Raw genomic sequence first — 15,531 nt, 5'->3', positions numbered from 1 at the left:
TTTTCAAGTCAAAGAAGTCCCCCTGGTTGACATTGTCTATACCTTTTAGGATTTTGAATGTTTGAATCAGATCGCCGCGTAGTCTTCTTTGTTCAAGACTGAATAGATTCAATTCTTTTAGCCTGTCTGCATACGACATGCCTTTACTAATCTATGTTTTAGAAATCCTGAGCAATGCATATCTGTTTTTCCACAAAATTGATATAATGCATTCAGATATTGTTTGAAAATGTGTCCAATCTAGCAGCCTATTGAGTGCGTTTACATGCACAACAAAACACCGACTGGAAAAAATCAGGTTATGGCAATAATTCGACTGAAGTGTTTACATGCACAGCAATACCGCGATTACACAAAAAACCTTGTTTACATGGGATCGGTGAAATAGTGGGGTTTCTCTTTATAAAGGACCTGGCGCCGGTTAAGTAGTCAGACATGAACACATTTAAAAAACAGATAGAAATCTGACAAAGCTGATAACATGCCCAGATTAATCAAAGTGTTGGGCAGAAATCTTGGTGTGTTACTGCTATTAAGACCCCGATTAAAGATATCAGATAAAGGTGTTTACATTACTTTTTACATAGCCGGATATTAACCTTAGTCGGGGTATCGGAGTATTAGTGTATATGTACATGCACCCACTGTAATATTATGCTCCTCAAGAAATAAAATGTATTAACTATTTTCTGTTCAAATGATTAAAATAACCTAATATTATCACTTAGATACCTGGATAATGCCTGCCTCTCTGAAAGTCAGAGAACTCTGCCTCACTGTCACTAGACGTGGCGGTATTTGTCTGTGTTCTCTCCCCCTCCTCTAATCGGCTCCACCGCAACTCGTCATGCTCTCGTGTGTGACTAACTTTTTAGTGTTTTAGAAGGTTTGTGGTATTGCCACAATATCTTACACACTTTTGACATATGTCACATTTTGCTTCATTGCTGTTTATTGGAGTGAAATGACTCCAAACGATGCTTCGTTTTCTTTCGGCCATGAAAGCAGAGCAGCGCTGGTAACCGTGTTCACTCTCGTTTATATGACTGACTGTCTGTGACTGCGTGTGTCTCGGCGTGCCTGTGTATAGCCTATATGAGGAGCGGAGGGAGAGGGCGGAAGAAGTAGTTCCTATCCTAAACAACAATGTGCTACATTTCATTTTATTTTATTTTCACTTTTCAATATCTGATACACATTTAGTTTCATAAAAAAAAAAAAAAAAAAAAAAAAAAAGGGAGGACAGCGCAGCTCTGGGCAGCTTACAGGCAAGCCCGCAGGCGCCCGGCCAGACTACAGTCTCCCGAGTCAGTGCAGGGGTGGTAGTGGTGAGCTGAGCCTAAAAAAAAAAATTATAATTGGGCATTTCAAATTGGGGAGAAAATAATAATAATAAAAAAAAAAACTAATTGGCAACGACTAAATTATATAAAAAAAAAAAAAAAAAAAAAAGAAAGCACCTGGTATCGATATTGTTATGTGAGGATCGATTCTCAAAAATGAAACGTCAGGATTGGAAGTATCGATACTTTGGATCGATCCGCCCATCCCTAAGTTTTACACAGGTTTATATACGCTGTGTTTTGGAGGCGGCAGCGCCGATGCAGGGAGTTTTACACGGATTTATATACGCTGTGTTTTGGCACAGATCTAGAATTTTCCTCAGACTGCGCTGCGAACTAAACCAGGCCGCAGACCCGCCTCCACAGCAGCAGAAGAGTCATCAGGCAATGAGACACGCCAAGGAGTGCACTGCTCTGTGAGACTCGAGGGGCCACATTATCAAAGCGCTTCCTCCAGGCTTTAATTAACTTCTATTGATTTTACTTCTATTGAAATACAGTGTGTTACTCGGCAGTTTGGCTCTAGTTTTGTAAAATGAACAGGTGGTTTACCTCTTTAAAATAAATAGAGTTAATTAAAGACTCGCGTAAAAGCTTTGAGAAGATGCCCTGAGGTGTCTTATTGTGATTAAAAAGCGTGCCATTCCTCAAGAAAACCCTGAGAGATGTTAGAAAACTAAAGCTCTTTGAATGAAATGCTTTTTATTATACAAATAACTACCCAGTGGAGTGACAGAGCAGGTTGAGAAGTTTGTATTAAACACTCCAATTACAGAGTTCTTTTTTTTTTAAGGTTTAAGAAAGATTAACCTAAGAAATCCCGTAAATTAACTGAAAAGGATGAAAGAAAGAAGGTCTGATTTCTTAAGTTAATGTTTTTTGTTGTATAAAGTCACTCCTTTTTATTGTTTGTTCATACACACTGAATGAAAGCAGTGAAGCAGCACAGTAGATCTGCACGCTGGGTAGAAGGGCATCACTGGTATGCAGAGCAGAGAAAGACCAGCAAAAGCAACAGGACCAGCTGGCATTGTAGATATTTCAAATGAATAATTATTCATTGTATTGAAGAAGACTGGCCCCTCCCCCTGCAGCCATTTAAAATGCAGTTATCTGTTTATAAGTACAGCACAATGGCAACAGACAAGAGCTGTTCATGTTCAGCACTGGGTGCGTTAAGTAAGTGAGCGGCTCAGAGCGGCTCAGTAAAAGAATCAGCTTCACGACTCGCTCAGTTCCGCTCCCGCTGAGCCGCTCAGAGCGCTCCTGAGCATTTCTCATCAGTGATCAGAGTGAGCGGACGGAATGGACACCTGCAGGAAAGAAGTGGAGATCACAGGCAGGATTGACAAATACGTTTGTCAAGAACGATGAACTGGTTTCGACTTATGAAGTTATGTATTAAATTGGCTAAATAAGATGGTAAAAACTGTTGTTTTCGAATTTGTATCATTTAATTTCATTTTTTTTTAAATGTAGAGCTGTTTTATAGTTGTGACTGTATTTTAAAAGTCGCTCAGCGCTGTCGTGGAGCACAGCGTTAAGTCATTTAAATCTGCGCAGTGTGCTTTCTGAGCACTCTCACTCTGAGCGGCTCACTTAACGCGCCCACTGACATGAAGGTGACGTCATAAAGGAAAGTGATGTCATAATGTCTCTGCCAGTGAATTTTCAGCAGAATCTTCATTGCAGAGATTTACTCCTGAGGGGTAAGTTCACAGAGATTCTGTTCCCTGGGTATTTATTTATTTATAAGATCAATATATATGCATTGTAATTAAGATCGCCCACGCGTTTTGCTGATACCACTGATATTAAATAGAAAATGTCATATATGTATATATTATATATATATATATATAATATATACATATTAGAGCTAATAACATGGTAAGTCACTATTAATTGTAATTGTCATGTGGTTTGTGTGTGTTTTTAGGTATTATATTTGTGGATTAGTAGATTAGTATCCCCGCTCTATCGAGTTGCACCTCTTTGCAGTGTATTCTGTTGTATTCATTATTATTCATTAAGGAGTGTGTGGTTTGCATCCTATGGTTCATAATATATATTTTTTATTCTTTAACTTAGTTTATTTAAGATTACTGGATAGTAAAACATTCCTACTGCAGTTACTGAACATGCTCCCAATCACAAGGACTATGATTTCCAGTGTTGGGGCCGTATGGCCAGTATTCAGGGAGAATGTGTCATGTGCTTAGTGATGTCATTGATGATGTCATATGTGATGTCAGATGTGACGGGAAACACACACATAAGGGGCAGAGTTAAGGTTGCGTTGCTATCTGAACTTGCAATTTCCTAACCTTTGAACTTTTGCAACCAAACCTTAACGTAACTTTAACAAAGTTTTTGCCATTGAATTTATTTATAACACAATTTATAACGGGCAGAGTCAATTACGCAGCGGATCTCCTGTCCAGAGGAGGTCCTCTTGCAGGCGAATGGCGTCTTCACCCTCGGGTGGTACAGCGCATTTGGGAATGGTTCGGCACAGCGCAAGTCGATCTCTTCGCTTGAGACCACGCACTGTCCCCTATGGTTCTCGGTGAAGGACCTCGACAGCCCCCTAGGAGTCGATGCTGGCTCACGAATGGCCGCCAGGGCTCCTGTATGCATTTCCACCGATTCCGATGCTCCCCGCCTTCTTGGAGAAGGTCAGGGTAGAGCAAGCGACAGTGATTCTGATCGCTCCTCGGTGGCCTCGGAGAATATGGTTCCCGAGTCTGGTGCAGCTGTTGCACGGTCGCCCGAGGGAGCTCCCTCTGCGAGCGGACCTGTTGTCCCAAGCCCAAGGAGGGCTATGGCACCCAAACCCCAAACTCATGCAGTTATGGGCTTGGCCCCTGAGCGGGAGCGCCCGTCAGCCTTAAGGCTTTCGACGGCGGTTATATCGACCATTCAGAGTGCAAGAGCGCCATCTACTAGGTCGCAGTATGCGTATAAGTGGCAGTTGTTTCAAAGTTGGTGTCTGGCTGAGGGCCATGACCCGGTCTCCTGCCCTATGGCAGTGATATTACAGTTTCTGCAGAAGCTGCTAGATGAGGGGAAATCTCCCTCTACACTTAAATTGTATTTAGCCGCCATTTCGGCTTGTGATGTATGCATTGACGGGTTATCACCTGATTGCCATTTTCTGGCATCTCAGTTCCTGAAAGGCGCAAGACGCTTGCGGCCTCCAAGGACGACCAGTTTACCGTCATGGAGCCTTGATGTGGTGCTAGAAGCCCTTACCAAGGCACCGTTCGAGCCTCTCCACAGTGTGGATATGAAGTTCGTGTCTATAAAGACTGCATTTTTGCTATCAGTGGTATCAGCAAAACGCGTGGGCGAGTTACATGCACTTTCGGTGCATTCATCATGTATGTACTCGTTTCGCAGGAGACGGTTCTAAGGTCTCCATGCGTCCAAATCCGGCCTTTTTACCCAAGGTCATATCCCCGTTTCATATGAACCAACCAGTCGAGTTGATGGCGTTCCATCCTCCTCCTTTTTCTTCCCCAGAGGAAGAGCGGTTACACATGCTCTGCCCTGGCGGGCATTGAGGTGTTATATTGACCGCACAAGGACTGTGAGGCAAACAGAACAGCTGTTCATATGCCATGGTTCCAAGACTTTGGGTCAGCCGTTGTCCAAGCAACGCCTTTCCCATTGGATAGTAGATGCTATTAAGTTAGCATACGATTCTATGGGCCTTCCGCCACCAGGGCAGTTGAAGGCACATTCCACTAGGGGTATGGCAACATCCTGGGCCCTCTTTAGAGGGGTGCCGATGTCTGACATTTGCGCTGCAGCCAGTTGGGTTACGCCGCATACTTTTATGAGGTTCTACCGGTTGAATGTACTGGAATCCTCTGCTCCGTCATTTGGAGCATCTGTGTTACACTCTATGACGCCTCAGGTTGCGGACGTGTAGAGTGGTTGACAATATGGTGTGACTATTCCACCTTAGGACAGGTGTCATTGCGAGCATAGACGCTGAGGCGCAGCTCTGCACATGCGTAGATGTACTGCCTACGCAGTTGCGTTATGACGTAAGGCTGTCCTACTGCCGAGAATCCTCCCTCGCGACGGCTTGGGTACACTGTTCCCATACCTTGATGGTTATTTTCGACTTGAAAGGTAACGATAGGTTGCGGATGCAACCCCGGTTCTCTGAAAGAGAAAATAACCATCAAGCCGCGAGGTCGCTCTGGAAGCCTTCACGGCCTGAAGGGCAAAAGAGGAAGTGACTCTCCGCGCGTTGCGTATAGTAAGCTCCCAGGGGGGCGGGCTTACAAGGCAGCTTGCGCGGAGGCCTATCGGCAGCTTTGACAAAGCTCAGCCAATCCCTACTGCCTGACGGCAATGTCCCATACCTTGGTGGTTATTTTCTCTTTCAGGGAACCGGGGTTGCATCCGCAACCTATCGTTTTATTCACCAGATCATTCCTGAAGGTATTAGCAACCTGAGATCTTTACTTACATTTTCTAAGATATAATCTATGTTTTAGAAATCCTGAGCAATGCATATCTGTTTTTCCACAAAATTGATATAATGCATTCAGATATTGTTTGAAAATGCGTCCAATCTAGCAGCCCATTGAGTGCGTTTACATGCACAACAAAACACCGACTGGAAAAAATCAGGTTATGGCAATAATTCGACTGAAGTGTTTACATGCACAGCAATACCGCGATTACACAAAAAACCTTGTTTACATGGGATCGGTGAAATAGAAAATGCAATTTTCAGATATCTAAATTACAGGTACAACTGCATGTGACAATATACCCTTGCTTTTTCCTCACTCCATACGTGTTATCCTCCAGATTAATGTGCGTTCCTGTCAGTTAAAAATCAAGTCCTAAAATCAAGAGGGAAAGCAAGGTGTTCATCCATAATATACGTCTCCATAGACCAGCAAGTGGCATCCCATAGGTATGCTAGTTGGGTTTTGCCTCTATCACCATGCGACTTCCCGTCTACTAACAAATGTTTGTTCAGGACATGGCAGCAGCTTCTCATGAGAAAGATTAAACTTCTGCCAGAGCTGTAATTGCATGAGGGTGAATATACACCCAGTAAAGCTTCTCCTTTAATTCCTCTCACTTCAATGGGAAACAGCAGCAAAGACAAGTATTTTTGCAGTTTATTAGAACACAAATGCTTTACTACACTCACATCTCCAAATCCCTTTGACTGAATACGCTTTACCATCACCTTCTTAGTTCCTTTTTCAGAACTAGCCTGGTTAACTTTTGACCAGTACTCTTCCTGTGCTGCCCAATCCATTTCCACCATCGTGCCAATTCTCACAAGCTTGGTCAGTCTAGACAGAAACTAGCAAGCTTTGGATGACAGTTATTCTATGTTGAACCACGTCTGCTTCAGCAATATCAGACATCCATTTAAGACAAAGCCCTATGCATTGCCATGGGGTCTGTACCATATTCCTCAGCCTGTCCTATTTCTGACAAATAATCAATGGGTAGAAACAGCAAGAAAGGCTTCACAAAAATAATTCCAGCTACGTATATTTCCCTTCTCAGCTATCCACCAGCTTCTAGCTGAACCTTTCACAACAGACAGAGTAACCATTATCTCAGGATCCCCCATAGGACGAGGGCTAGAAAATTCACACTGTTCTATGAACCCAAACACGTCACTTCTGTGTCAATTCAGGAAACACCAAACAAATTGGTGGTTTAGTGGAAACACCTGAGTGAGCTGAAAAACCTATTATGGTATCCTTAGCGGGAACAATTCTAGGAGAAGATATGGGAGCAGAATCACAGACATTCTAGGTGTGCTAGCAGATTTAACGTGTTGAATGAGCTTGCTCTGCCATTGTTCATCCCTTCTTAAACAATGGACCACTTTGTATTCCAGTTCTGCTACAGCTGTGACAGTGGATATTTGCACATGTTCAAATCTTTGTTCTATATAATGCCTAAGCCACTCCTCTCTGTTGGTATCACTTTCTTGGGCTAATTTACCTTTATTCTCCATGGTATCTAAACAAGTACTTAATTGCAGAATGGAGTCTTATTGTTTCGATCTCTGGTAGCACAGCAGTAAACTCCTCCCCACCATCTAAATCACTGTCAATGGTCCTGGTGATATAAGAGTCATCCAGTAAAGAAGCAATCTCTGCAACAGGTTCTCTTTTAGTTACACAAGGTCCTATAGTAATATTAGAGAAATCCACAGCATCATGCGATGAGCCTTCCTCTGGATTGGACATTTTAAATGTATTAAACTGGCTTTTAACCAAGTACAACTAAACAAAAAACTGCCAGTATTTTTATACCGCACCACAAACACACATTAGTACTGAAATTCTTAAGTCCCTGTACACACCACCAGTCAGTAACAAATCTCAACTCTAAAAGCACAATGAAAATAACTTTACCTGTCAATTATATTCCTACCTGCAATAACCCATATTTAAAAAGGGTAGGTGAGCAGAGTGCCAGATCCAAGAAAAAACGCTGGGAAAGTCAGCATTCAATACAGTAATATGCATTGTGGTAATAAACAAAGAAAGAAAGAAAAGAAAATATTGTAGATCAATGAGACAAATGTCCAAAAAGTGTCCCCTGGACTAAACTGTCCATGCACAGGGAATAAAGAAAATAAACAGCCTTCTGTAATGAGGTGCTCGTTGAACCCCAATAAAACTGAGCCTTCTGTAATGAGGTGCTCGTTGAACCCCAATATAACTGAGCCTTCTGTAATGAGGTGCTCATTGAACCCCAATAAAACAAAAACTATTTGTCCAGATCAAGTGTATATACAAAATTCAGGTGATTAACAAAAAAAACACAGAAATATTAAATTTTAAAAAGTTGAACAAAAATTAGCAAATTGGCTCGATCGCACCCAGCATTCAGGAAGCGGTACAGCAGCAAAACCACCCGGGTTTGGAAAAATCCTTCCAACAAACGATTTCCCAATGGAAAGGCAGCTCAGAGAAATGATCCTTTTAAATCCCAGCGTAAAGCAGGAACGGCTTGGTGAGGCAATGGCCAGTAATCCACAGCCTGGATAGAACATTAAATAAACCTCTTAATTCACTAATGTGAATTTCAAACTCAGCTGAAGAAGTTCATTGCAGATTTCTTTCCAGAGTTGTTATTTTTTTTATTCTTCGACAGCAGTAGCTTAGAAAATACTTTTTCTAACAAACACACACAGCAACCACACCCTTCTCTCTCCTCTACCCCAAACTGACTCCCCCCTTAAACAGTCAGGTGCATGTAATAAAGAAATAGCCAAGTGGTTTAATGAGACAATGATAATCAATTAGATAGAACCAGGCCATTGCTATAAAGACCGTTAAAAACCATTAACATGATCAATAGGAGAATAGATGCAAGGATAAATACTAATGTGTTGTGTATGGTAAACAGAATACATGAAGATTTTAATAACGTTCAGCATTTACCACGAAACCAGAGATAAAGTTACATTTGTAACTTTAAACTGCTTAATAAGCTTTCAATTAAACTCCGATAACCTGGCCAGGTTTCCTGCCATCCAGTTAAGTGTGGCATGCAGCAAGCTTCAGGCTGCAGGGGTGTAGCTAAAGCTACAGCGGACGGGTGGGAATGCTGTTTAACAGTGCGGATTGTATTCTAAAAGAAACCAGAATTATTATACTGGGTAGGGTTATGTATGTAGATAGAATATTGCATAAAGGGGATTTTAGGTTAATAAATGTGTATGCACCAACCACTAAGAGTACTAGGCTACAGGTGTTTAAAATCTTACCTGAGTTGGTATCTACAAATAGGAGCATTATTTTGGGGGGGGGGGGGATTTTAACACTTCACATTGTCTAGATAAAGACATTTCCAAGTCAACATAAACTCCTAGGTCTTTTTCATAGATTCCTTCTTCAATTTTAGTATCTCCCATATGATATTTATAATGCACATTTTTATTGCCTGTGTGCAATACTTTACACTTTTCTCTGTTAAATTTCATTTGCCATGTGTCTGCTCAATTCTGAATGCTGTCTAGATCATTTTGAATGACCTTTGCTGCTGCAACATTGTTTGCCACTATTTTTGTGTCCTCTGCAAATTTAACAAGTTTGCTTACTATACCAGAATCTAAATCATTAATGTAGATTAGGAATAGCAGAGGACCTAATACTGATCCCTGTGGTACACCACTGGTTACCTCGCTCCATTTTGAGGTTTCTCCTCTAATCAGTACTTTCTGTTTTCTACATGTTAACCACTCCCTAATCCATCTGCATGCATTTCCTTGAATCCCTACTGCGTTCAGTTTGAGAATTAATCTTTTATGCAGGACTTTGTCAAAAGCTTTCTGGGAATCTAAATAAACCATGTTGTATGCCTTGCAATTATCCATTGTCGATGTTGCAGCCTCAAAAAAATCAAGCAGATTAGTTAGACATGATCTCCCTTTCCAAACACCATGCTGACTGTCTCCCAGGATAATGTTCCCATATAGGTAATTTTCCATTTTGGATCTTATTATAGTTTCCATAAGTTTACATATAATTGAAGTCAGGCTTATTGGTATGTAGTTACCTGGTTGAGTTTTGTCACCCTTTTTGTGGATCGGTATTACGTTTGCAATTCTCCAGTCTGTTGGTACAACCCCTGTGTCAAGAGACTGTTGCATGATCTTGGTTAGCGGTTTGTAAATAACTTCTTTCATTTCTTTGAGTACTATTGGGAGGATCTCATCTGGCCCAGGGGATTTGTTTATTTTAAGAGCTCCTAGTCCCTTTAACACTTCTGCCTCTGTTATGCTAAAGTTATTTAAAATTGGATTGGAACAGGTCGACATGTGGGGCATGTTGTCCATGTCCTCCTTTGTAAAATCCTGCGAGAAGTAATCATTTAATATATTTGCTATTTTTTTTCTTCATCTATGATTTTGCCATTTGTGTCTCTAAGACATTTACCTCCTCTTTGAATGTTCTCTTGCTGTTATAATATTGGAAAAACATTTTGGAATTGGTTTTAGCCCCCTTAGCAATATTGATTTCTATCTCTCTCTTGGCCTTTCTAACTTCCGTTTTGACTTGTGTTTGCAGTTCCAGGTACTCTTTCCGAGTACTTTGTTTTTGGTCCCTTTTAAATGCTCTGTAAAGTGCCTTTTTCCGCTGAATATTTTTTTTTAATTGAACTTGTAAACCATTTTGGCCATTTTGTTTTAGATTTAGATTTGTCTACTTTTGGGATGTAATTGTTTTGAGCCTCTAGTACTACATTTTTAAAAAACAGCCATCCTTTTTCTGTGGATGTTTTCTCTATTTCACTCCAATCTACTTCTGTTAGTCTGTGTTTCATACCTTCATAGTTTGCTTTTCTAAAATTGTAAACCTTAGCTTTAGTCATTACTTTGGGGATTTTAAAAAACACTTAAAATGAGACCATGTTGTGGTCTGAGTTTGCCAATGACTCCCTGACCTCTGTTTTAGTTATTTGGTCTTCGTTATTTGAAAAGACTAAATCAAGGCATGTCTCCCCTCTAATCGGTGCCTTGACAAATTGCGTTAGGATGCAGTCATTTGTCATTTTCACCATTTCAGTTTCATCCGTCGTGCTCCCCACCGGGTTTTCCCATTTTATATGGGGGACATTGAAATCCCCCATTAGTATGGCTTCTCCTTTTTAAATGCATTTCGAATGTCATTGTATAACAGATTATTTTGCTCAGCATCTGAATTTGGCGGTCTACAGCATGCCCCTATTATGCCCTTTGAATTTTTGTCCATTATTCTGACCCATATTGATTCAGCGTTATTTTCTTTGTCCAGAATTAACACCTGGGCTTCAAGACTATTTCTTATGTATAGTGCTACCCCTCCGCCTCTTCTGTCTTTCCTATACAGTGTGTACCCACTAATATTATATTCGTCTCCATCACTCTCAGACAACCAAGTTTATGTAACGCCTATCACATCGTAGTTACTTGTTAGTGCAGTAGCTTCAAGTTCTAACATTTTGTTTCTGAGACTTCTAGCATTAAGATAAATACATTTAATAGTAGTCTTACCCGAGTTGTTGCCCTTGTTTTGATGTGGTCTCCCTTCTGCTTTTTTTTTTGGTTCTCCCCCCTTCCTTTCTAGTTTAAATGCTTCTGGACCTCCTCAAGGATCCTTTCTCTGAGTAGATTGGTTCCCTTTCTGTTTAAGTGCAGTCCGTCCCACCTATATAGATAGTCCTTGTTGTAGAATGTGCTCCAATGTTCAAGAAAGGTGAAGCCTTCCTGTGTGCACCACGATTTCAGCCATGCATTTTGATTTTGTATTTCCAGCTGTCCATATGGTTCTTTGCAAGGTGCAGGCAGTATCCCAGAAATACCACAGTTTTGGTCTTGTCTTTTAATTTCCATTCTTAGCTTTCTGAATTTGTTTTGCAGGGATCTTGGTCTGTCTCTTCCAATGTTGTTTTTACTGATGTGGACGACTACTACCGGGTTGTCTCCTGTTCATTCTAGGAGCCTGTCCACGTTCTCAGTGATGTGCTTGACAGAGGCTCCTGGAAGGCAGCACACTGTTGTAGTAAGGGGGTCCAAACTGCGAACTGAACTTGCTGTGTTTCTGAATATGGAGTCCCCAACAATCATGACCTCCCTTCTTTTTGCTGTCTGGCCAGCACTGTTTATAGGGTTCTCAATGTTGTTCCTTTCGTTCTCTTGATGTTGGTTTTGTTCATCTAAATTTTGAAGTGGCTCAAATTTGTTGGATGTTTGGATTTCTGGTAGTTGTGTTTAATGAAGTTTCTTTTTTTCCCTGCTTCTGCCTATCTGAACCCAGCTGTTTCGACCCTCCTGCTGCATTGCATGTTGGACTCTGTTTTCAAGGCGCAGTTACCTGTATTATTCCATTATCTACTGATTTCTCAAGTGAAATGTTTTTGATTGTAAAACGTCACTCTTTTTTATTATTTTATTATTAAAAAGGGTATCACCAAAAAAAGAAAACCTTACACACTGAATGAAAGCAGTTGAGCAGCACAGTAGATCTGCACATTGGGTCGAAGGGCATCACTGGTATGCAGAGCAGAGAAAGACCAGCAAAAGCAACAGGACCAGATTGCATTGTAGATATTTATTCATTGTATTGAAGACTGGCCGCTCCCCTTGCCCAGAGGAGCCATTTTAAATGCAGTTATCTATTTATAAGCACAGCGCCATGGCAACAGACAGAGCCCTGTCTGAGCAGGCACCTGCAACCAAGCAACAGGAGTAAAGTTTTAGTAGTAATGGGTACATGTTTATATTCTAGGGTTGTGTGTGGGTGTGCGAGTTGTTTTTTTTCTATTGTAATGACATTACACATGAACTAGCTCACCGTTTCAGGCTGTCCGTGTCCGGGGTGTCGGAGGAGGTGGCCTTGGTGGTCTTGAATCGCCCCTGAATCAGCCTGTCCTGGTGACGGGCAGGGTAGGTGAGGCGTTGGTTATCTTCCTCGGGGATGAGACTCCACAGCTGAATCAGCTCATCTACCTGCTGCTCCGTCAGACAGGCCAACCCACGCAGGCTCACCAGACTGCTGGCCAGGCACTGGACGTGCTGGTACCCGGGGGCACCATCAGGTCCATATGACTCCTGGAAACAGAGAAATAAAATTGTACTTGGACGTGTATTAGCGTAGATTATGGCTTGTGTAACAGCATGCAAAAATCGAATGTTTAACATCTATGCATTAGTCTCACCTCACAGGTGAACCAGCAGGAGTGAGAGCCCAAGGAGAAGTCCGGGGAGACACCTGGCGCTGGCGTTTCCGGGGCAACGAAGGCCATGAAACGTCGACTTGACCGGACCGGACTGCAGACAGGACCGGAACGACTGAGACTTGGGGCGCGGATGGCACTACCAGCAGGTTAAAGAGACCAGGGATGGTGGGGTCCTCGACCTCGTCGTCCACGTCATCCTCAAACCCCTCATCCTCAACGTCCAGATCCTGAACTGCAGCCTCGTCCGGGTCCAAGTTGACGGCCTGCAGCATGCTGCCTGTTTGCGAGTACAGGTACTCCACTCCAATGAGCTCTCCTGGAAAGAAAGAAAAAAAAAAAAAAAAAAAGTGCAAGCAGCTTTATTGTTTTCGTAGTCAGTTACAAGCAGTTGACAAGTAAATGCTGTTACATACCTGTATACTCGCAAGGCTTGGTGAAATCCTCAACCAGACTGCAGCCACGACACAGCTTCCCAAAACATACAGTACACGTCAATATTGGTTATTTACCGGGATGAAGCGGCTGAGATGGAGATGGAAAGACTTCACGGAAGCCGACCCGCACGCGCAGCAGTAGATCGGCAGCGTCACGCCTCCCTTCATGAGCTGCCCGATCTTGGTGTACAGTTGTACACCTGGGGGGTCCTGGATGCAGTGGAGGGGATGTCTCTACACCAGCTAGATGGCCTGGATGCAGTCGTGGTCCAGCAGTGGGATGCCCATCGTGTCCAGACCCTTCTCTTTCTGGTACCGCTGCATCAGCCCGGCAGCCATGGGGAGCAGGCCCTCACCCTCGTGCGAGGTCAGCATGGACATGAGGACCTGCACAAACTCGTTCCCCACGTCGGTGGACCAGGCAGCCATGCCGGCAGCAGCACATACAAAATCAACAGAATTTAGTGGGTTTTTTTTTGTTTGGTTTTTTAAACAATAATTTGATGTGTAAATGTTCTGTATAAACATATGAGGTTAACAAATCATTTTTACCTTCTTGGTCGAGTCCATTTTCAGGATGGACCCGAACGTGGAGGTGACCCCGGCCTTGACCTCTTCCAGCCACGAGAGGACGTCGTAGCCGTACACTCTCAGCAGCCATCGGAGTCTGGGCACCGGCAGCATGGGAAGGGGTGCGATGTTGGGCTGCACGATTCCCTGGGCCAGAAAGGGCCCGAACTCGGTGAGGTACTGCAGGGACCGCTGCATCCAGGCCTCGCTGTGCTGTTTGCACAGCATATTGTACAGCTGGGTGGCACTGTTTCCCAGAGTGCGCTCCCGCATCAGCCTCAGCACTCATGTCGCAAGACAGCCTGCAAGACACGGTTATTAAATGTGCATCATTCAACAGAAGCAACTAAATGTTTTTTTTTTTTATTTATTTTTTTTTTAATAAAAAAAAAAAAAAAAAAAACCCACCACAACACAATACACTTACCGGTACGTGAGAATCGCTGGGAAGTGGCTCCGATGAGCTGGATCCAGCTGGTTCAGCACATGACCGGACCAGCCAGCCACTTTCTTCTTGCACCAACGGCACTCCAGGTACACCATGGCCATGTCGTACCAGTCGTCGATGCTCAAGACCCTCCGGACGGTCTTGTACAGCCTGCGCCAGTCAGCTTGTGGCCGAGGCACTCGGGCTAGGTGCACGTCAGCTTGAATGCCCACATGCGGTCGGGCATCCTGAGAAACAGCGGAAGGCAGAAGGGGCCTGGCGATGCTGGAGGTTGATTGTGGATCAGCCGGGGCTGGGGAGGGAACCACCAGAGACGCAGGTCCGAGGTCAGCTCCAGCTTCCCAATCCTGTTCCTGATGAACAGAGCCCTGGCGATCCACTCGTGCTACTCCTTGGGCAGAGACTGCTTCCATGCTTCAGGAAGAAGCACCTGCAGGAAAAATAAAAACAAACATATATGCACATTATAACTGCACATATTTAAAATGCAATATAGGGCACAAACTTTGTGTTTACTTTTTCACACTTGGTTTGTGTAAAGAAAATAAAAAAAAAAAAACATCTCACCTCAGCACTCTGTGCTGGTCGCGTTTGCAAAGGCTGCTTTGCCGGTTCAGCCGTCGGTTGGGAGCGCTCTTGGACATGAGGGAACAGGATCGGCTTGTAGAGCACACACACACACACACAGATTTGACATGTTACTAATGATATACATGCACTATACACTCTAAATGATCGAAGCAAGCAAAGCATGCTGTAGTGATTCGCATTAAATCTACTGTGCCACAAACTACACCACCACTAAAAACATGCAAGCAAGCCACGAGTGCGTAATGTGAGAAAAGATGGAGGGGCAATTGGAGGTGGGAGATGAGGCATGCGCATTGTGCAGGGCAGTCAGGAGAGTGAAAAAGGGCAGAGAGTGGTGCGATTTTAATGTACAGTGAAGACACAGGGTCCGACACCAAGACCTACTTTATCACGTTCAAGGAAATCAGTTGTTAGC

At 43.0% G+C, this 15,531-nt stretch overlaps 1 protein-coding gene across 1 annotated transcript; it reads right to left on the bottom strand.

Moving 5' to 3' along the window:
- Window positions 1-13,478: 13,478 nt before the first annotated feature.
- On the bottom strand, window positions 13,479-15,158 carry LOC131697767 (uncharacterized). Its single transcript, XM_058988979.1, has 3 exons — window positions 15,093-15,158; window positions 14,505-14,955; window positions 13,479-14,379 (listed from the first exon to the last, which is right to left on the bottom strand). The coding sequence occupies exons 2-3, from the start codon at window positions 14,936-14,938 to the stop codon at window positions 13,959-13,961; spliced, it is 855 nt and encodes a 284-aa protein (XP_058844962.1). The 5' UTR covers window positions 14,939-14,955; window positions 15,093-15,158; the 3' UTR covers window positions 13,479-13,958.
- Window positions 15,159-15,531: the final 373 nt, after the last annotated feature.

Source organism: Acipenser ruthenus, chromosome 16 (genome assembly GCF_902713425.1).
Source record: "Acipenser ruthenus chromosome 16, fAciRut3.2 maternal haplotype, whole genome shotgun sequence".
NCBI lineage: Eukaryota > Metazoa > Chordata > Actinopteri > Acipenseriformes > Acipenseridae > Acipenser > Acipenser ruthenus.
This window is presented reverse-complemented; position numbering and strand designations above follow the sequence as displayed.

Excerpts from the sequence above, each read along its gene's own strand:
- LOC131697767 (XM_058988979.1), bottom strand. The coding sequence starts at position 14,938 with ATGGAAGCAGTCTCTGCCCAAGGAGTAGCACGAGTGGATCGCCAGGGC. Across the intron at positions 14,380-14,504 it reads CCAGCGATTCTCACGTACCG|GCTGTCTTGCGACATGAGTG; the intron begins GTAAGTGTATTG and ends CGTGTCTTGCAG.